The 22632-nt window shown below is 46.4% G+C and overlaps 1 protein-coding gene across 1 annotated transcript in view; it reads left to right on the forward strand.

Moving 5' to 3' along the window:
* The first annotated feature begins 2304 nt into the window (after positions 1 to 2304).
* LOC131258445 (uncharacterized) overlaps positions 2305 to 22632 on the forward strand; it is a 42281-nt gene continuing 21953 nt past the window's right edge. Inside the window, exons 1-2 of the mRNA XM_058259766.1 lie at positions 2305 to 3516; positions 3587 to 4279. Coding sequence (XP_058115749.1) covers positions 4177 to 4279 — 103 coding nt within the window. The 5' untranslated portion in view covers positions 2305 to 3516; positions 3587 to 4176. The remainder of the gene's footprint in view (positions 3517 to 3586; positions 4280 to 22632) is intronic.

Below are 22632 nucleotides of genomic sequence, written 5' to 3' on the forward strand. Positions count from 1 at the left end.
AAGAATATTACTATAATTTTTATGTTGCATTTTCATTTGTTTATGGATAAAAAGCTTTTTAGAACTTTTTAGAACTGTCAGTCACTTTTGGGTGACATGGCAGTCAACGTGTTAACACGTTGCGTACCAAGTGTTTTAGAATAAATGAAAATGAAACATAAAAGTTATAGTAATATTTTATATACATTTTTTGGGAAACTAAGTTTTTGTTTTTTTTTTTTGTTTTTTTTATGTGGCACGACATCCCCTAGTGGGACAAGGCCTCTCTCCGAAGAGAGTTTGTGTGACCGAAAGACGGTATATTATAGATCGGTGGTCAGCCGTTCGTAATACCGGAGGGTGCCAGACTCGAGATTCGATCCCACACCTGCGGTGTGGTGTTTCCTCGCGCTACCGCTGCGCCATGGGCACCCCCCATGTTTTTGCTTGGCCTTCGAAAACAATCGGTTTAACAAATATTATAAACAAATTTGAATTTGAAAAATTGTACTAAAACGCTTGGTACGCAACGTGTTAAACAAATCATGGAATGTAGGTATGGACAGGATGGACAATATGTATGAATGAGTTTAGCCGAAAAAATTAGTTTGACACGGCGGCGCGCCCGTTCCGAGCGGACTGGTCTCCTTCAGCAGCTCTCCCAGGAGAGCGCTGTGTGACATTGAGAGATCGCATGTTGTGTTGTCTCGCAGCAGCGCTGTAGAACGAGAGCACTTCTTCAGTACTCATAGGAAACGTTAAAACAGAATGCAGTCCTACTTTTACTCCTTGATAATTGGTACTCGGACATCGCGATCCTGTTCATAGCAAAGCAAAACGAGTTGCGCCAGATCCTGCAGTAACAGGCAGTAGGTTACTGCTCCTTCCTTAAACCCCTGGTCACAGCTTTGTGCAACCGCATGCGGTTGCGTTTTTTCACATGGGAGAGATAGGAGCTGTCATGGGCTGTCACCGCAGAACCCCTGGTCACAGCTTTGCGCAACCACATGCGGTTGCGTTTTTTCCCATGGGAGAGATAGGAGCTGTCATGGGCTGTCACCGCAGACGCAAGACTTTGCGGTTTCTGTAATAAAAAATCAAACGAGTTTGATTCTTGCCGCAAACTCTTGCGTTTTGATATGTCAACAGTAAATATTGTTCCTAGTAGACTTTAATGAGATTGTATGCTCATACAAGTGGTATATTCAAACATTAAAGTATTATTTTTGGCAAAAACCTGTGCTCGTTTAACAGATCAAAAACGCAACCGCATGCGGTTGCGGAAAGCTGTGACCACAGGTAGACGCACGACCTTGCGGTTTCTGTACTAAAAAATCAAACGAGTTTGATTCTTGCCGCAGACTCTTGCGTTTTTATATGTCAACAGTAAATATTGTTCCTAGTAGACTTTATTGAGTTTGTATGTTCATATAAGTGGTATATTCAAACATTAAAGTATTATTTTTGGCAAAAAGCTGTGCTCGTTTGACAGATCAAAAACGCAACCGCATGCGGTTGCGCAAAGCTGTGACCACAGGTTAAGTTTGATAATGAATTATAACACTCCGACTCAACTAACTTAATGACAATTTTCATATAAAAGAATCAATCCTGTTTTCTCAGTTTATGTAACCGCAGGTCCACACGGCGCTGCGACAATCCTGCGACCGGGAGTTTCTGCGACGCTTTTGACATACGAGATGGCCGACCTAGGCTATTTTTTGATTACTTTGACACTTCCGTGGTCGCAGAAACCCCGGTCGCAGGAAAGTCGCAGCGCCGTGTAGACCTGCGGTAATACGTAAAAGTATAAAATAAATTAAATAAAAGAAATAATTTTCAAAACAAAAGTTTTTCCCTAAACTAAAAAATTATAAAGTAATGTATGTTAAATAAGGTATGTATTTATGTATCAGTTTTTCGTTTTTGTCGTTATTCGCATAGCATCGTAGATGGCGATCTTACGATTCAATCTCGATGTAATGCGAATAACGATAAAGAACTCAAATCAATCAAATTGTCAGTAGATCGTCTCGCTACGTGACTCATCCCGTGTCTGGATGGACATCAAATTTAAATAGATTCGGATCAAAGCTGAACCGAAGCAAATCTAGTAGCAAATCTGGTTCGAATGCCAATAGAATCAAATCTTTAGAATCCGTGGGGATCCAAATCTTTAAAATCCGTCAACTGGGATTCGAATCTTTAGAAACCGTATAGTGATCGAATCTTCGGATCTTCCGAAACCCGATTCTGCCAACACTACTTTCTTCACCAGTTCGATCAGTCTAGTAGATCGCCTCGTGTCGGAGAGACGTGTGTCAGGCGTGATCCGATCGTTTGATCGCCGACGGTGCTGTGCCAGGACGGTTAGATTACAAGAGGAAATAACAAGAAGGTTCGAGCGGAAAGAAATATACAAACGATTCTCCTTTTCCGGCGGTACCGTGCTAGTTAGATAGTTTACCATCATTAGCTTGGCTTTGCCGTATGTTCGTCTGATTACATTGTTTTAAACTTCAGTCGGTTTCGGTTTTTGCGTGCTGTTTTTGGTGATTCATCGATAATTTTCCCTCACCCTCGTCTCGGCCGGCTTGCTGTACTTTTAAACAAGGGGCATCCGCCAACAACTACCCACATGCCCGTACGAATTTCCCTGTTTCGCTGGTTTCTGCGACTTTCGGTAGTCTAAGCTCGCTGGTGCTGTTTTTGTTTAGTGTGTTATACGAATTCATTAAAGAAAGTAATGATAAAAAATTAGTATCCACCAATCGTGTTTATCAAATGTCCGGTGGTTCGCAGTATCGTCTCCCTAATGCCGCCAAGAACGTGCTCGCACAATTACCAGTGATACCGGGTGCTATGGGAAGTTGATAAGAAGAAAGCTGTTCTGACAACCTGCAAGAAACTGCGAGGGAGTTCTTGGCCACTAAAGGTGATCACTGTTCTTCACTTACTGCCAATCGATCAACGTCGTTCATTTGTCGGTTGGTGGTAGCAACACCTTCAAGCATCAATATTTTGCAAGTGCAATTGTTCAAATGCGAGAAAGATGGTGTTGTGGTGTAACAGTTAAATACTTGTGCATGAAAGTATTCAAAATTGTGTTCGCTTACGCTAGGGCAAGTTTAAGGTAGGGATCCGGGAAAAAGCTATACATTAAGTGCCATTGATTCGTTTACTTTCGGTACCGTAGTGTTGGGTAGACAACTTCCGAACAGATAATTGAAAAATCTTGTATCCTTGCTTCGATGGGGATAACCAGCATTTTAAATTATTCGGTGCTGTTCGAGGTGGCTTTGTGTTGCTTTTTCAAGATGTTTACGTTTTCAAAGGGCACAGGAATCGCGGAGTGATGAGTGTGGGAATTGTATCGGTGTTCCGGCTGAAAGTGTTTTCCCATTTCCCGAAATTAATCCAACGAAAGTGTTTCCCGGTCTAGCGCCTGGTCTAGCGTCTGATTTATGGATGGAGGAAGCAACGATCGTGTTCAAAGCAACGATAATTGCCAACACATAATTGCGCGTGTGCGGAAAGGTTGGGAAGATAATTTGAAAATTGACCAAAACCGGAAAAAATATTCCCCACATCTCCCTTCTTTATCCAGCGGTGGGACTGTTGGGGGATGCTGTGCAGTTGGATAACGCGATCGCAAAGAGAATGAGCAAATTTGATTGACTGATGTTCTGAGTAGTGAAAGTATGTACAAAGGAAAGTAAGAGTTTGAAAAATAGTACACCGATTGGTTTCAACGAAGAACTGAACATCGAACTCAAAAAATCCTGTCTATCGAAGGATGATCTACTTCAACAACAGTTTGAGCAGCGGCGCATCTCAAGACGGACATCGATAGAAAGGCGCGAACACACAACGCTATCACACCGCCATTGCCACTCGGTACGATACGTTCGGCACCCTGCGTGAAGCACAGCGCAGCATCCGGCACGAGCAAAAGCGGAAGACGGGTTCTGAAAGAAACACTGGCTCCGGTGCATTCTTTGTGAAAGTTTCCGCCCGTCATAACCCACGATACGAAGAAAAAGAAAGAAAGAAAGGCAAAAAACGGGCACACTACTAGCAGGAAGGGAAAAGTATAACAAAACTGAGATACACGACCGTTCCTCCTTGAACCAGCAACGCAGCGTTTGGAGAAGGAGAGGGAAGCAAGAAAGGACCACAGCAAGCGATACTTTCATTATGACGGCCTCCCTGGTGCTACTGTTTGCGTTGATCGGCAGCATATGCCCGTCCATGCTGTCCGGTGCTGCGGCGGAACATCATAACATGTCACACACGAAAGGTAAGATCGGTGTTAATTATAACGTGAGCATTAAGCATCACGCCGGTATTCATCTTTTGCTTTCGTATTTTCGTCTCTGGAAAATTTATTAGCTTCAATAAGTTAGATTTTTTAAAGAAACTCCATCGTTTGTAAAGCAAAGATTTTCATTTAATGGCATAAGTCCTGCAACAAAATATAGTTCTTCAAAAAGCCGTAATTCACAGCGATATCCGTTACAATATGACCGAAATGTTTTACAAAGCCACTTTTCTATGTAATACAACGTATAACCATTAAGAAGGAGAAGATTTGCCGAGGCCGCAACCGTAACATTATTTCATGGTCACACATCAGGGCACCACAACCTGACGGGAGTCCCAACCATCTTACGACGAACGACCCCCGTAGTCGATACTGTTTTAATGTGGCCTTTTTCTGTGTCTCTTGCGCTCTTTCTTTTACCCAACTCGATTTCTTTCCACCAGCATTCGGTTCCAGCTAATGATAAAGTAATTTCCTTCTCACAAGATCTAGACAAAATGTTTCCACGCACCCGAACACAGGACCAAAGATAATTGTTTTTAAAGACAACTTGGTTCTGGGCTTTTTAACTCCTTTGCCAAGAAAAGTTAAACTGCTAAGGATCATATTTATGCCTTTTGCTGGATTTGTTGTTTATATGTATAGATATCGCATATAAGTTTTTGTAGCACACGCTGTGGTACAAATAATTTGCTTTCTACTCGACTAAAAGGGTATATAAGTTACACACGGGATTGTGGTTTTAACGGAAAAAGTTTAATCGAATCGTCAAATATGGTTTCATTTTTGAACATCGGAGTTGTTGAAAAAACAGTGATGTTGTAAAACTACGACAGAAAGTGAACAAACCGAAAGAATGACAATAATTTGTTAAAACTATTTTTTTGTGTTTAAAATTTGTAGACGAATTTCCCCCCAAAAGCGTAATTAATTTTGGGAAAGTTTCATACGCCCGAGGGCAACAGCACAGAGCTAATGTTTATTGTAAGGCGACAAACGGTTAAACCTGGGAGGAAGGTAGCAAGCACCTGGGAGGCATCCTCGCATTTATGATGCGCTCCATCGACGAAACTCCTCCCTGTGGATGCACTCTACTCGGGCCTAACTGTATATTTTCATCTCGCACGCATACACACATATACACACGAACGGTTCAATTTTAAACATCTTTATACATTTCTGTGCCTTTTCAGTGGTACTTCTGGCTGAACTCCCGCTGCACTGTAGTTTATTCCTCCCGCAAATATAAACATTGAATTACCGAGTGTGTATGTTTCATTCTTTTTTATTTGCTCCATCTTTCATTTCTCTCGCTGCAACTGCGCCGTTATTTTCGGACAAACGGTCCCGGTCCCGTTTTGTGTCCACACACGCTAACGAGACGAGACGGTAGCGACAACTGCGCAGGGATGTGCAGGAAAGAAGGATGACTTTTGTTTGATCTTTCCTTAACCCCTCTCAACCCCCAGTTCCCCACCTCGCTTTACTCACCGTAGCGGAAAGTCACGGCTTCAATGATTGCGATCGCGAGTTTATTGACATTTAAGTGGCACCAACGCCGGTGTCCGTAAAAAAAAGTGCGGTAAAATACACAAATATATTTGTCAAGTGAAAAGAAAGCTCTACGTAACACCTCCCTCACATTTACATTTACTTTTTCCGTTTCCGATCTCCGGCCCGATTTCGATGCCCTTTACTTCATCCTTAGCTCCGTAACACTTTAAGGAGCTGCCAGTTTCTTGCCTCGAACAAAGTCGCATAGAACTACCAGTTTTTGGGTCCTTTTCAACCCGTGTCGATGTTTGTTGTTTGCCGCAAGAAAATTCCATGCCCACATTATTTCGGTGCAGCGTAAGCGTCCCAAAGGCACTTTGATGAAGTGGATGTATCGTTCCTTTGCCGAGATTGACTCTGTTAAGATAAACTATCCGAAAAGTACGACACGGCTGGCCCAGAGCCCAAAGCAGTTGGGTCCAAAGTGGCAAAAGTAAATAAACGGAACACGACGATACAAGGGGGCGGCCAGTAGGAGCCCTCACGCTATCTCTCATGCCCTCCCCTTTGTCCTGGTGCACCGATAGCGCGATGCATTTAACCGATGCTCGGGCAAAAGCGAAAAAGGTTTCCCAAATCTTTCTCCTCTCTATGCGCTAGTGCAACAGCGGTGACGTTGTTTGTGGAAAAAGGCCTTCCACTGCCGAAGGGAAAGTACGCCGTCCAGGCGCCCACCAAACCTTCTAAACTGCCTCGGTCTTGGAAGTCGTGGAAGGAAAAGCGTAAAATGGGACAGAAGCACTTAAAACATACACACTCGGTGCTTTCCACCATTAAAAGGTTAATTTGTGTATGCGTGTGTTTTGTGTGGGTCTTTTTTTTTATCTCGCCCTATGGCTCCTAGACTTTCCTCTCGAGATTTGCTGAAGTTTTTACCCGCCAGCGCCTTTATCATGCTTGTTTCAAAACACTTCGCCTGTTCCGCTCTTGGCAAGTAAAGAATCCCTTGAAATTAATTGCCGCACACAACCAGATCTCGTAACGTGCTCGGAAAGGGTCTGAAATGAACAACCGATAACATTCGGCCCCGATCAAAAGTCCAATGTTCCGAACATTGGCTGGACTTGCCGTTGGTTTGCCTAAGACATGAAATAGTTTCCCTTGTTGAGAGGATCGGTAAGCGGCTTTGGCTTTCCTTTATTCTTGTTGTTATTTTTATTATTTTCGAACCAACCTCCCGCTCAGCAATGGTTGAATTATTTTGATTTTCACCATTTCGAAAACATGCCTCCCCAAACCTTCCTTGTTGGTGAGCTTGTTGAGTTCCGCGAGCGAAAAACGTACGCATGGACTTGGTAAATTGAAATTAATTCGGACTTGTGGTCGCTTTCATCTTCCTTCCGCTTTTTGACAACGATGAGAAAATCGAGGGCAAAAAAGTGCGTTGGTTACAGACACTCGGTAGTTTTTCTTCACCCGATTTCTACCGGACTAAGTGGTGTATTGTTAATGTGAACATTTATTTCCTTGATGCACAAGGCCATTATCATTTCGGGTAGCAAACCATTTCGAAAGTGACCCGACGGCGAATCGTTGCGATGGATAATTTTATCTGCTAAAGATCTGTATGAAAATTTTAATAATCATTTTTTAAATGTAATTAGTTGCTAAACATGAATTTTATACCTTAAAAATTTAGTCGTTTGTCGATTAAAGAATGTAGGTCGAATCGGCAGACTTATGCGACCTTTTTGCCGGTTATATTGTAATATCAGGCTAACGGTCGACACTTTAATCAGCGGTCATTTATTAAATTTGCCCCTATGGTCGCTTCTGGAACCGAGCGGAACGTTTAACAGTACCGATTGCGAAATCGTAATCAAATAAACAGCGTCAGCAGGAGTCTTTCCTCGATAATCTATGTGTCCAAGCGACGGCATAGACTTCACTGATAGAGTCGAGCATCGCCAGCACTTTGCCTCTGTTCGTTAGCTCAAGGTTTGTTTTAGAAGCGCAAAAAGTCGCCACCGAAGTCGCACATAAATGTTTCTTCCTGGCTCAAATGATGGGCAGACGAAAATGAATGTCTCAAAGCGTTGAAGATTTGGTTAGGTTTATCTTTTTCTTCTTCTCACTCACCGTCCGTCCCCCGCCGACAAGGAAACGAGTGGGGCGGCAAGCGAAACATATCGATCCATTATGGGCTATTAGTCCGAGCCAATACGCGAACCCATTTGCGGACTGATGCTGCGTGCGTGGTTCGAACTGACTGGTATGGACCCACCAGTCGTCGTCGTTGGGCTAAGGTAAAAGGCATGAACCACTAATTTAGCTAAAAAATATTTGGTCTTTGTCAGAAATTAGTTAATATTTTTCCTTTCGTACTACGTCTCACTTTCGGCAAGAAGTAACTTGCGGCTGAATCTATTTGAGAGAGGAAGAATACATACACACCGACAAGTCCTACTGGCCTCGAAACATGGGTGAGTTAATTGAATTCATTTAATCAGAATCACTACCGCCCGTGTTCGTCCGATCAGATCTGAACCAGAACTGCTTTCATTCCGGCCGTGTGTCTGTGTGTGCGTGTTCATGTGGCGGTTTTGAGTTACAAGATTAGCGATCTTAAAGTCCCGGGGGAGGCACTGGGACTGCCGAGAACGACTGAATGATGTGTCGGGGAAGGATTACGGAAGATTGTTTCCTTCGCCATAGTAGACGAGAGTTCGCCAGCGTCCGTTCGTAGGAAAACGCAAACGATGACAACCATCGAAAAGATGACGTCAAATTGCGACTACAACGAATCCTCCGCCGTACCCTTTGCCCGCCGATTAAACCCGTTAGTGGAGTCAGAACGGGTTCTGGTGGGTTTTCTGTTTTTTTTTTTTATGTCAAGTTGTGCACCGACGGAAGTCGCAAACTGTCAAACTGTCTGGCCGATAGCCGACGGGCACATGCAGTCCTGTCGTCCGTTCGACGAACGGTACCACGCAATCGGAGTCATCGATGGAGGAGACTACGACACTTACATGACTCAGTTTCTGGGATAAAACCCGTCATATGGTCTCAAGTGTGGACAAAACTGTAAATAATACAAATTTCATTTGAAAAACATTTTTTTAATATTCATGTTCAGAAATATTTAAATTTGATATAACTAAAATATATTTTGAATTTACATAAATTTCTGGCCGGTACTATATCATCATATACTATTTTGGTTGCTTTTATATTGTGATGTTTATTAAATTATGCTCCAAGATACGACATTATTCCAAACTTTTGGCGAATTGTTTTGTAAAAGCAAGGTCCTACAAAGGCAATATTTTAATAGTGGAAGCTCTCCGACAGATTGGCACTGTAATTGTGACTTACGCAGCTTTCGACGGGATTCTTCTTCTTCTTCTTGGCGTAACGACCTCTTGGTCATGCCTGCCCGTTAAGGGCTTACGAGACTTGTTTCCCTGTTGTACGTGGATAGTCAGTCCTCTCGTACAGGGGAGGGTCCGGTCTCGGTTGGGATTCGAACCCACGCCGTCGAGGTGGTGAGCTCCGGCGCTCATGGGCCGATTTTTCTAACCGGCGTTACCGCTCGGCTGTCGCGGACCCCCACGGGGGTCCGACGGGATTAATTCATGTGAATCTTTCAGCCGAGATTCGGAACGAATTTTGTTTTGATTCAGCAATTTTTTTAGATTTAAACTTCTGAACACGGATGATGCTACAACGCAGATATATGTCGATCTTGTGAACATTTTTTCGAGATTCATGAATCCTTTTTTCAAAGTTTTCAGATTTCTTTGTGCTGTTTATTTAATTAGATTAGGCACTATGTGAGAAAACGAAATCGAATAAGCTCATAAAGATATACTAAAAGGAACTAGTTTTTTTTTAAATAATAATTGATTCACTGAAAGTACCCTAAAGCCCAACAAATGCTCCCAATGTGTAAGGAGAAACCTTAGTGTAGGTTCTTTGCTTTGGATTTTATCGTAACGCGTGCAACTTGTCACTATTAACGGAGGCAGGTGGGCGATCGTTTGCATCGAGTCCGCTCGCAATCCTACCGTTCCCTTGCACAAACCGACCACTTCCTGACGTCTGGATCATCGGAGATAGGCTGGGTGTTTGGAGCATCGCGCCCAGTGGTTGTCATGAGCACATATTGAACACGATTAATCATCAAACCACCGGAGGCAAACCCGATGAAACCTCCCATTGAACCGCGTGCGTGAACTGGACCTGGAGCTACCGAATTGCTGGCAGTACGGAAAGCAGAACCAAGAACCAAGCCGCCAAGCGTTAGCCCTCTGCACCGGTCTTAGGATAGTGCATCGAGCTCATAAAATCGAGCCGATCGGCAGTGAGGTTTTGCGTGGGTTGCGCCTTAACCAAGGCTGGTCGCCACCGACCGATCCGGACCGGCCATTTGGAGTTCTGCAAATTGCGCAAGAATTGCTTTGCGAGTTCGTTCGATTTTTTGCTCCCACCCTCTCTTGCTCTTACAGACCGATCCGGATCGTAATTCCAACATCGTATTACGGCTGCGCGCTTTACGATCAGCAACTGCCAAATGAGGAGTGATTAATGGAATCGCGAACCAATATGAGGAGTCTGTGTGTTTGGTAAGGTGATCGCACACGAGGCATAGTAGCATCGAATCAAGTCTAGTAGGGTATGGAGTGAGGTGTTTCTTGTGCGCCATTCTATGCGGCTTCACATGGTAGAACTGCGGGCAACTTTAGTCCACCCCGGAAGTGATATCGCGCTCGTGTATCAATGACTTGGAGTTGAAACACATCGGAATTGTGAAGTCGTCCGTTGTGGTACGGCAAGGTGGAATATTTCGTTCGAATGTGGTAGCGATCGCTCAGGTGCCAGGTGATCTTAAATTCCCCATCTTGCCTTCAACATGATGTGTAGATGCTCATCCAGCCGTGTTCTGTCTTGTGGAAGCAACTTTATATTAGCACCATCGAGTTAAGTTTGGTATATTGACGTGTGAAACTGGTTTACGATACCAAGGATGCGATTTTATTTGTTGCCCAATTTGGATCGATGGCTCCTTCCTTATTATTTTTAAACTTATCGACATGAACAAGATTTACATTTATGTCTGACTATGGAACACAATTCGTCAGAAGATTTTTTGGTAGTTCATTAACGCTGGGATTGGCTCTGGTCCTGTATTTCTTACAACATACAATTTTGATGCTCCAAACCTTTCTTTAAAAATGAAGATTAACGTTTCACTTTCCAAACTCACCCTCCATCCCGCGCTTGGATTGTCCCCAGGAACGCACGGAAACCAGTTTCTTCACCTTATCCTCGTTTTCCCAGCGCATTAATCTTCCCCCTCTCTGGAAAGTGGTTACCGTTTGCCCTTAATCAATTCGGCCACGGGCCGCAGCCGGATGGATACGACCGCGTCGCGTTAGCCAACTTCATCGATTATCTCGCACTTCGTGCCGGGGTCAATCTTCACGCACCATCCACGGATGTACCGTTGCGCCGTGTCACGACACCGCCTCCGACACCAGAGGCCGGTGGAAAAGCGACAACTATCGTCGAAAATCTTACAAACGTCCCCGTGTGCGTGGTGTTGTACGAATATGGCCAAAAGTCACGACACTGACGATGAATTCCTCGTGCCCTTCGCCTAATCCGCGCGCCCTCCGAAGTTAATCAAAGTGTCAGAAACGGTGGAAATACACGAATAAAAAGCGCTGTCCGCTCGGAATGAGATGTATTATGTGCCCGGTGGACGCGCCGGAGAGAAGACATTATGCAAATATGCGAACCGGGCCGGAGGATCATCGAGGTCGTCGCCGTTGTCGTCGTCGTCGGGATCGGGAAGCGAGCGAAACCCGCTAACCGCTTCGGTAGCGCAGTTTTGGCGAACCAATTAAAATTCATCCCCATCATCTTTAATCATCATGATGGGGGCAAGTGGAGCCGTAATAAAAATAAAAAAGCAATGCCATTTGTTCGATCCAGGAGAAACAGGTTCGAGGGCCGCTCACTCCTTTTGATGCTCCTTGCCTTGTCCAGGCCGAAGTCGGGCTGCTCCGAGATGGATGCCAGGCACGTTGCACGTCGGTTTGATTGATCGGCAACACGCACTCGCACACTTGCCCTCTCGCCGTTCTGCATACACATTCACCCTTGCGCTGAAAAGTCATGTTTTGTGTTGCTGCCAACATAATGTGCATGTGGGTTGCTGATTAAACTCGCGTCTTTACAACGTGCTCTGCCGGTGGCTGGAGGTTGGAAAGGTGGAGGTAAAATCATAAACTTTTGACCCATTTTGTTTTGTGCTTGTCTCCCACCGTAAAGAATTCGCAATCAAGCACGGGACGAGGATCAGTTTTGTTATCACTCGCTTTCTTTCCCTTTTCCACCGGTTTGGCCTTGCTATTGAAGGTGTGCCCTTTTTTCTGCTAAAGCGCCGTTTATCAGACGTATTTTCTTTTTCTCTCCTTCTGTTCAATAAACCATATCAACGTTTGCTATCCCGCCCGATCGAGGGTTAGGTTAGGCATATTTTTTGAGTTGTGACAGCAACTGTCCGACGCCTTTCGGCTTACAGGAAGTTGATGCTTTCGGCTGGCAGATACTAAAACAATGGTCACGGCTAGTTTTTCTTTCATGTTTTTTTTTACGTTTCAACAATGCCGTGATGGACTGCGATTCCACACTTTCATTTTAATTTCCACTCCACCTTGCACACATTCCACTTCACGTCAATTCAAGATCAAGATCGGTGGCGTCCCCATTGGAAAGCCACCCCACCAGAGGGAGAGAGAATTTCGCTCTAGAAAGGGAAATGGCCGGTCGAAAGTGTCTACTAATCCATCGCATTGGACGAAGCGAAAATAAAAAGAAAAAAAAAACAGGGAAGAAGAGAAAGAAAATAGAAACGAACTAGGGAAACAAAACCGACACAACACCAGTCCAAGTAGAGGATGGCGCGGCGACGATCGGTGACGCTCTGGCGATAATTATCGCATTTTAAACGCATCCCTTAATTGCGATGCCGACCACCGGACCATTTGCGATTTGTGGAACGTGACGCGACTTGGCGACGCATGAAGACAATCGTCGTTGGAAAACGTTTACCTTCACTTACTGAAACGTGGAGTCCAACTCGAATAGCAGATTTGCGAAGGAAACTAACCTACAAGCCATAGACTATTTCATCGCGATGAGCTGGAGTCCCGACACACCAACCTACCGGGGGAGAAGAATTTTCGGTTCTCTTAGAAGTGACTGAGTTCGGATTAACGGAGCCGTCCGAAATTCAACAATCGTTTGTTTACCAACAAACATCGGAAGGCCACGTGGTGTGGTCCATCAAAGGAGCTACTCGTTTGCGTGGCCATCGCATTAGGGTTGATGATGAATTGATTAACGTTTTAGACCCGCTTTGTGCGGGAATAGTGATTTTCCGGATTTTTCTTTCTTTTTTCCACCGTGACAAGGTTACAGTCTGGAGTTGCTCTCCAATCGGAGTGGACCGGGTCCGTTTCACTTTGTCGCCGATTGTTTCGTTCATCTTTCTCGGCAAACATTTTGGGGAGGATTAAAATATGCTGACCTAGATGACCACCCGGTTACCTTTTCTATCTCACTTGGAGATGTGTGTTGTAGCCATGACAAAACATGGAAAGAAAACAACAGTACACTCTGGCATCGTCAAACTCGATAGGAATAAATTAACGATCAGGAAATAAGGGAAATGGTGGAATCTTTAATTCCCTAAAAAACTAGCTTTGGATACGTCCATCATTGGAAACGGGAGAAAACTGGTGCCATTTCAATATGTATGACCAAATATGTTGGGAGTGTGTACAGTAACCGCCTCCCCTTAAACGGCATGGCATTGGGGAGAGTTTGTGGCCAAATTTTTCTATTTCGTATTTTGGCATCGGAAACCGCCTTCAGTTGTTTTGGAGTGCACTTATCTATGACTTTCCAACGGAGTTAGGGGAGTGTCTGGCCAATCGGTAGACTCTGTGCCCGCTCGCCGTCGTAGTCCAGTACACCTGAAACCGGGTTTCCTCTGTTCCGTTCTCTCTCTGGGCGGATAACCACAAAAGGCAAGCGAAGTGAAATGAATAAGAAAATAGGAAACACGTACAAAACCCCTTCGAGGTTCATCTTTGAGGCATACCGCCTTCGAGATACGATCACCTGAACAACAATCTACCGCATCTGCTACAACCGTCGGTGGTGACCCCTGGCCGAACTGGACGCAGACATCGAGTTCACGCCGCCAGGGATCGGGCCCGGGAGTGGATGCGCGAGAAAAGAACTAAAATGTCTGCAAGGAAAACTGTATCCATTCAGCCAGGCGATCGCTTGTGCGATCGGGTCTGCTCGAGTAAGAAAATGAAGCATCTTCAGGCGGGCGGCAAGAAGTGAAAAATAAGGGAAGAGTTATGACTGGGCGATGTTAAGATTACCTTCAACCTTAACGATTACGATCCTAGCGCTACGTGATGTTTGCGGGTTCGCGCTAGAGTCGGGCCAGTTTTTCCGACAACCACGCGTTTGGTGGTAGTGCTTCGATGCCGTTCGAAACCGCGGCTAATCGGGGAACTCCCAAACGAAAGTCGGGCCGAATCCCAAAGGCTGAAGTGAATTGGCTGCCCGAAAAGTGCATCGTCATCGGTTGGAGCAGCGCGGTGTAAGTTGTTGCGATACCAGCATCCCTCATACACCGCCCGGGATCCACCAACACCGGGAGGTATCCCCTGGTGATCTCTCTTTCCACTTTTACCGGGGGGAGAATTATTCATCCGCGGCTCGGTATCGACCGTTCAGCTGCATCATCCTCATCAACTCGAACGTGCCGTCCACCATCATCATCTTTCATCGGCGATTGTGTGCGTGTGTGTGTGTGTGTGTGTGTGTATACGCCAGCGCATTCGTCACAGGTTGCAAACCAGAATGATGACCCACGAGACACACCCCGGGCATGGCCGGCAGCAATTTCCCGTCTGTTGCTCTCTTCCCATCGGTCAATGTTCCACCCGATTCTTGCCCTTTAAAAAATGCATTCCTACTCGAAGAAGGGCTTTCACCTCCCATGAGGGAAATGGTTGTACTTTCCGCGTGTCCATTCCATGCTGTTCGTTCGCCTCTGGCGTTAGTCCTTATCGCAACGCTCCACCACTCCATTGCACAAACTGCGCACGAGGACATCGCACTTCACTAAAAGCTTTTTGGGGAAAATGTATGATAAATTGTTTAACGATTTCTTCAGGGGGGGATTTTTATGGCATCTTTTTAAAAGTTCTCTCGCCTCAAGGCATACCTGATGATCGATCGTCCCGTAGGTGGTCCGGCGGTGTAAGTGTCCGGTTTGTTTTGTTCATGTCTTTTTGTACGGCCGCTACCAAGATGACTTCACGAATGATGAGTCACAGTACAGCCCAGTGCCGGTGGCGTGACCACGTCGTGACCGAGCATTCCATCGGTGACGATGCTCCAAAAGGATGTTTGACAGATTCCAGCGTGCAGAACAGTTCGGTCGGCCAGTTCAATGACACTCTGCACGGTCAAAACGATCGTGCGTCTAACAATCTTACGGCCAAACAGTTGGAAAATCAGGTTCGACATCGAAGGATGTGTCCGCCATCGCCCTTTGGCGATCCACCACCACCAACACCAGCAAGTGCGGGAGCAAGTTTCCATAAAGTGAATTCTTTGGCGCGCCTTTCGCCTAGGAAACCGCTAGGAAATTAACGGTGTTCTTTTGAGCGACGTCTTGTCAACCGATCAGGCCGATGGGTCGCCCGCTTGATGGTTGCGGAACTTCGCGGGGAAAGGGCGAAGGCACGCCGTACACACATTTGCACACGCTTACGAGTATAGGGAACACATGGACACACACACATGGGTTTTTGCGCTCAAATTGGTCATGGCGATGGTCAACAATTGGACAATTTTGCGCTGGCCCGGCCTGTGCGCCGTGTGTCATCCTGTCAGCGTTAGAAACATGACAGTTAGCTCGTCCGAATCGTCCCCGCCGTTCGACAAGCGCCCGACGCTGCTTCGTATCCGATCGGACAGACCGGTGATCTATCGGTGACTTTGAGTACTAACTGGTGCTCACTTCGCAACAGTTAGTTCGTTAGTGGTGGACCACAACACGCTCGTTGGGTTGTTAGGAAAGAGCGATGAATCTCTTCAATGCGGGCAACATTAACGATCGGAGTGTTTCAACCCTTAAAGGCTCACGAAGTTCAGGCGAAGACTCAAGAGTAGGAAGCATTTTCAAAGCAAGTTCCATGCAACAAAGTCAACGAGGCAAACATGTCTGTGGACAAATAATTTCGGAATCAATTGTTTAAGGCCATACAATATAGTAATGAAACTGTACCTTCAAGGGTTGATTTCGTTTGATTTCGACTGCCTTCTTCGGTAGCGCGAAGATGGTAACAACCGTAGCTAACATCTCCAAATGGACAGTACACTATCTCAATGGTCAGTGGTTAGCGAATGGCCCTCAGGCCCCTGACCAAATGCAGCTTTGAATAGGGTTTAATAAACGAAACCTACTGTTACGACAACAACCCGCACTGGGTCCCTCTACTATATGTTGTTTAGTTTTTTGCTTTGTTTCGGGAAAGTTTGCGTCTCATTAAATCTCTTCAGGATCCCTCTCCGCCGAGGGTTAATTCGAACCCCACCCCACCGGGTGTCGAACATATCCTCGCTTTGTTTGCACTGCTCGAAAAGAGTTATTCCGACCGACGGTCGCTGCTGGCTTAAGATTCCAAAATCGAACCGAACGGTAATAATGATTCCGGGCGGTTCCGCGCGAACACCGAGAAGAGGCTGCGAATGGCAACAGGTTGGCGAGAGAAACAGGTTTTTCACGTTTTGGGAATGTATATTTCGTCGTGCCTGCCCTTTTTATTTTTGTTTCGCTTTCTTGCCCGGACCGGAGAGCGTAAAAAATAAAACAAAACAAACAAAAAAAAAGGTTCACCATGATCGACCACAGACAATTAACCGATTTGCTAGTCGAGTCGATGGTATCGCCGAATGAGGTTGAATTATGAGCTCGCTTTCGTCCGGCTGATAGGTCGTTTGTGTTTCGTGTTTTATTTTTTCAAGGGCTTGAAGATTATACATCTTTTGAAGGTTACACCCATTCAGAGGGGTTTCGGTTGGCGCATAAATTTGGAACGTGTGACGAACCTCCAAGACGGTGTCTTGGGTGCGTTTTCTACTCCCAGCAACGATAAAAGGCCGACCGATTAAGGGAAGAAGCTGGGCAAATAAAACTTCATCAATGGTACCCACCCTTGGCCACAGTATTAGGTTTTTATGGTCATCCTATGCATCGCTGGTGCTGGCCAGGGTTAATATATGGCGTTCGATTGCATAACGTACCACCCCTAGGCTGTGTGAAGGTCCGGCCCAGGTTCTAGGTGGAGTGGCTCTGCTTAGGCGCCTGCCTCTTGACCATTGACATGGTTCTGGTAAGTGGTACAAAATGTACAGTTACCTTCTTGACCGCCCGTTCCTAGCGCTCTTCATTCTTTCGCGTGCCGATCGGTCAACTTGCGCACACTTTATTAGCTATCGTTGTTATACAGCGCTAATGGGTTCTGATTCCGAACGAGATGCCTCCGCTGTTGCTGCTGCCATCCGGCCAAGCTGTTACCACTCCGACCACTCGACGGCGGCGAGACGGACGATTACGCGTGCGTGGAATAATGATTGACTCGAGCCTTTAAATCTTCATTCCCGAACTTGCCAACTTTTCAGGTCGTTTTGTTGTATCTCTCTACGTTTCTCTTGTCGTTCTTTCTTTTTTTATCGATCAGTGGATACCCGGGCGATGGATCAGCACTTTCGCGCAAAAGTTGGCCTCGCTTTTGCCAAGGGAACGTGTTAATGAAACAAATGGGACTGAAAAACGGACCTTCAACTAGACGACACGGGCATGGGAGATGGGGCTCTTGAGCTGGAGCCACTCCGGTCTGGGAAGATAATGTACACACCCGGATCATGTAAGGCAGCCGGCGGCCCCATCATCAACAGCGTACGTTGAAGAATGTCGAGCGGGAAGCGGAATAGAACATCGGCTGGCGATGCTGGAGCTGGTGACTATGGCCAGCAGGGTTGGGGGCTTCGATCTTCGACGTTAAATGTGGCTTTCACATTCGCATTCACCGCCATAAGCGATTCCGTTTGGTTCCCGAGTTGAGCTATGGAAGTCGGTATCGAAACGTACGGCTGGCGGTGTCGGTGATAAGTACACCTGAGTCGCGCCGTGGTATGACGCTCTCGTGGTGCCAGAAGACTTGGTGAAGTGAGCCCTCCGGTAGATCTCCCATCAAATTGGTTCGGTGCGGCAAAGCCAAATCACTCGAGACTCGCTCGGTCGCTGGCGGAACTCTTCCAAATGGCTGCGCGTACTCACCCATAATCAAATGTCGAATACGGGCTAGGGCCAGCGCTTCCATACAAGGAGATGGAGGGCTTTCTTTTCTTGCAGCTCACTTCTTACCGAAGGGCCCTCCTGTGCGTGCATTCGCTCGGGGAAGTTGTTACTTGGCCATCGTAGATGGTACTCGCCTAGGGTCTATCCCTGGATCAACATTCAATGAAGGAGTGAATTCCCTATGCCCCGGTGTATCTCTCCTGCTCGGCAGTAACGCTTTTTTGAGGCTAGCAGCGTAGGAAGAGTAGGACAGCGGGTTGTCCACTTTTGGCCCGGACAGCTAGATCCGTCTATCAGCGACCGTGGAGCATTGGGAGTTGTGCGCACACCGGACAACAACATCCCATAGGCACCAGGAATTGAGACGATAACGGCCGAACGGGTAGGACGATGCATTGCGCTTTCGTGTGACCTCTGGAAGGTATAAATTAGATTAGCACAACCAATGCCCGGGGGTGCCACGTTGTGCCCGAGCACGCGCACGCATCTCAATGGAAATGGGATGAAATTGAAGCACAATGGTGCCAATTTCGACGCACGGCTACCTCGGCGACGCGATGCAATATAGGTTCTCCAAGGCGGTTGGATCCCACTAGTGGGATGGATGGATTCGTCATTATTTTTCGCCTCAGCACCGCACGATCTACCTCTTACCGATATAGCGTTAACCACTTCACTCGCAGGGTACTTATGCTGTGGCGTGTTCTGCGACGCAAAGTAGTTACGTTGTCGATAGTGCGTGCGTTACGAAACTGGCTTACATAGTTCACGATACTATCGACACTTCCCCAGGCGCGCGATATGTAGGGAAGATTTGAATAACTTATTATGCAGTTGCAGTGAACATAAGAAGACTTCTGTTTTTATCCAAGCCATGAGTGGCGGGACTGTTGGGTCGCTCGAACGCACATGTGCGCACTGCGAGGGAATTTTTTTATCCGGCACTCCAGACGCGAACTAGAGATGAACAAATTGATCCATAAAAAAACAACCATTTCCTTCAAGATGAGTAATAAAATTGGAATTATTCCTCGACGCGGTGGAGCCGTGCTCGGTTCGGAAAGTTCCTGTTGTGCTCCAATGTCTCAAAGCTGATAGCTTTGGGGAACTGAAAAAACATTTCTCAACCGTTGGTCCACTGGTCGGGATTGCTTGAGGGATTTATAGGTTTTTTCTACCACCAACCCATTGGAGACGATGGAGACGACTAACCGCGTTGTTGAAAACACAGTTGCACCGAACAAGAAGACGAAGCGTCTCGCGCCAAAAAGATCAGCCAATGAGTTCGCGGAACTATCCAAGGCTACGAAAGTGACACAGAAGTATCTCAAACAACACCGACAAGCAGCATACGCTCGGTAGCCTTTGCTCCCGGGCGAAACATTTTTCGCATCAGATTTATACCAAGCCAAGAACCCCGACGATTTCTTGTACCCCAAAGCGAAGGGTTCACTATAGTTCCCGAGATGTTTGTTGCGAAAGGGTTGTTCGTTTCAAAATTCTTCCGAACCAACGACCTCGTCCGGGTCGAGAAACTTCGCAGACAATAGTGAAACTGAAAAAAACGCTTTATTGTTTTTCTTCTGCAACGCGGGAACCGTTTTTCGGAGTTTGAAAGTAAAAACATGCCAATGTGCCAAGCGTACAATGGGTTTGACAAATGTCTGTCCACGATGGAAACGAGGTGGCAGAATGTTTCCTTAATTGGTTGGCTTTCGTGGAGCTTCTGCTTGCCACTTGTAGCCTAACTTAATGAACTTAGTTTTTGTTGTTGTACTAGAGAAGAAATGGAAAATTTGGCGGGTAGAAAGCAACATCGAGCTGGAGAAGATGGGTGAATGTCATTTTAAGCTAAGGTATATTTAAGCTTTCCCTCTTAGCAGATCGTTTGAAGGATTGTTCCAACCGACTGACGATGCAAGAGAGAAAGAGAAGGGATTTGAAACCCATTTGGCTTTCGTAGGTGGTTTCTTTTGCCGTTGTGAATTGTTGTGATTGTGCAGTCGACGGAACAAACCGACATAAATGTAGAGGCTCCACTATCAAGCTTCTTGTGACCCAGTCTCTGTAGGTCTACGTTGCACTCGTTGTTTGCTGGTGCATCTAAATCACCTTCCCGACGGAAAAGAAGGGCTCGGAAAGGGAGAAACAGAAAACCCTCGCCAGTGGGTGTCAAAGGAAAGTTGTACGGCTAGCCTAAGGGACAGTGTCAAGCGCGGCAGAGTGTTCCACCTTCGAGGGCTCACTTCCGGCAGAAATTCCGACTCGCGGTGGTCGTCGAACTGCAGGGTCTAACGCCTCCATGTTCTCTCGCTGACCGCTTAGACATTTCCTGTACAGGCTCGGGGAGGTTCCTACTTAATATTCGGGGATTTCTCATTGACACCTGCCACATGCGTCATTACACGTTTGATGGAGATAGTTCCCAGCAGCGGCTCCTTTGGTTAGAGATCGATAAAATTTGAATGTCTCCAAATCTCTACCCTCCCAATCGAGGAAAGATACACCAAGACTCTGGACTTCCGATAAATACGGGATGAATTATAACATAATCGCTCGATTAAAATCCATTAAAAGGGCACCTGGACAACCGAGTTGACGGAGCAGCAGGGTGAGTCCCGTATCGAAAAATAAAACACACACACATTATTTCTTCAAATCTCCCTTGCGTCCCCGCGGGGTGGGATCCCCGGCAAGATACGAGACCTACCGCGGACGCACCGGTACCCCCCCCAAGCGTGGGTCGCGGAGGGAAGAAATTATCACTGTTGTGACAGCGTCATAATCTGTTTCCCTCCACTTTCTACTTTGTCTCTTGCGGTGACTTTCGCTGCGGCCACGGCGGAACGAACTTCTGATTGCGACGGAACAACGCCGGGACGTCCGTACCGTGAACGAAAGTGGACGTCCGATTATGCTGATGGTTTGTGGGCGATAGGCGCAGGGTTGCCCATTACAAATGGGAAAAACACATCGAAAGCAGCACTAATTCCCCGGTAAACGTCGGCGCGGCTCATTTCGTCTATTATTCATCCGCCGATGACGCGTGTTTGGATATTCGTTTTGCTTTCAATTTGTCTTATGATGCAGTTTTGGGTGGTGGCAGGTGTACGTAATGCACTCATCGACGAATAAGGTTCGAAAAGCAAGTGAAGCAAGGGTGTTTTACAGTGTTATCTCATGAAAACGTGTTAGCTACTGATCCGGAAACCAAGCTATTGATGTTCTAGAATGTTTTAGGTATAATCGCTAAAAGGGTTCCTTTCTCTTCCTCCTTTTATTATCGTGTTCTCCCCTCACAATCCTGTTCTGTTGCATCACATATAAAGGCGAGAATCCTGACAAAACGCTTGTCATTCTTTTTTCTCCTCTACTAGCGTGTGTCGGAAGTGTTACCAATCTCCCGTATCACGAGCGATGAGATTGACAGGCTCCGATTAGCAAACTGGCGTACTTAAACAACTTGTCAACGATCACAAACGATCCCGATCGCCACCGTTGCCGCTCGCTCGCTAAATAGAGCCGTTCGATTTATGTTGCCCCCGGAGATTGGTGGCAAGCATTGTTGGCGAAATCGAGCAGGCCCGACCCGCTTGACAGTTACTTGCGTTTCGTGCCGTCGACTTGAGAGATCTTTAAATCGTCGGCACGCGAATGGGATAACAATTTATGACAAAACCGTAAGCTTCTTAACGCGGCCTCGCGGAGTGGGCCTTTAATCTGTGCGCCAGAAGAGGAAGGTGGACATAAATTGTAATTAAACGAAGTGCGGTGAAAGTCAGGTGCGTAGTGGTGTGTATGCTACCAGTGTACTGGGGCAAAATAGGTAGCCCCAAAACAAGATGCCATCAATCACTAGCGAGACGTGCGTGTACGCTCTTGATGCCACCGACCGAGGGGGGCCGTTTCGCACAAACCCGAACCGCCGGGGTATTATGCCAAATATGCAAAGCTAACGGGTAATTGCATGTCGCAAGTGCGCGAACCGTGGCCCGGGTACGCTTCGGTCGTCCTGTGGTCGCCTTAGCGCCTAAACGGCATACGTCGGTAAGCTTCAAAGGGCACGCCAGTGTGCACACCATCAGTGCAGTGTGCAATTTAGTAAAATAAACTGCTACCCACGCCGCCACACGGTCCGTACCAACGGCTGCGATTTAGAGTCATGGTTGTAAACATGGTAGATCGAGCTGGAACGCGCCTGAGAGTTCGTACACTTCCTCTCGTTTATTCTAGCAGGGGATCAATAGCACAGTACCTGCCTAGTGGCCCACAAAAGGGCATGCAAGTTGCCGAGACAACACTACAAGAGCGTCTGTTTTCACACTTCACCACCGCCGACACCGTGGGATATTGTTTGCATTCGTCTTAGCAC

Source organism: Anopheles coustani, chromosome 3 (genome assembly GCF_943734705.1).
Source record: "Anopheles coustani chromosome 3, idAnoCousDA_361_x.2, whole genome shotgun sequence".
Lineage (NCBI taxonomy): Eukaryota > Metazoa > Arthropoda > Insecta > Diptera > Culicidae > Anopheles > Anopheles coustani.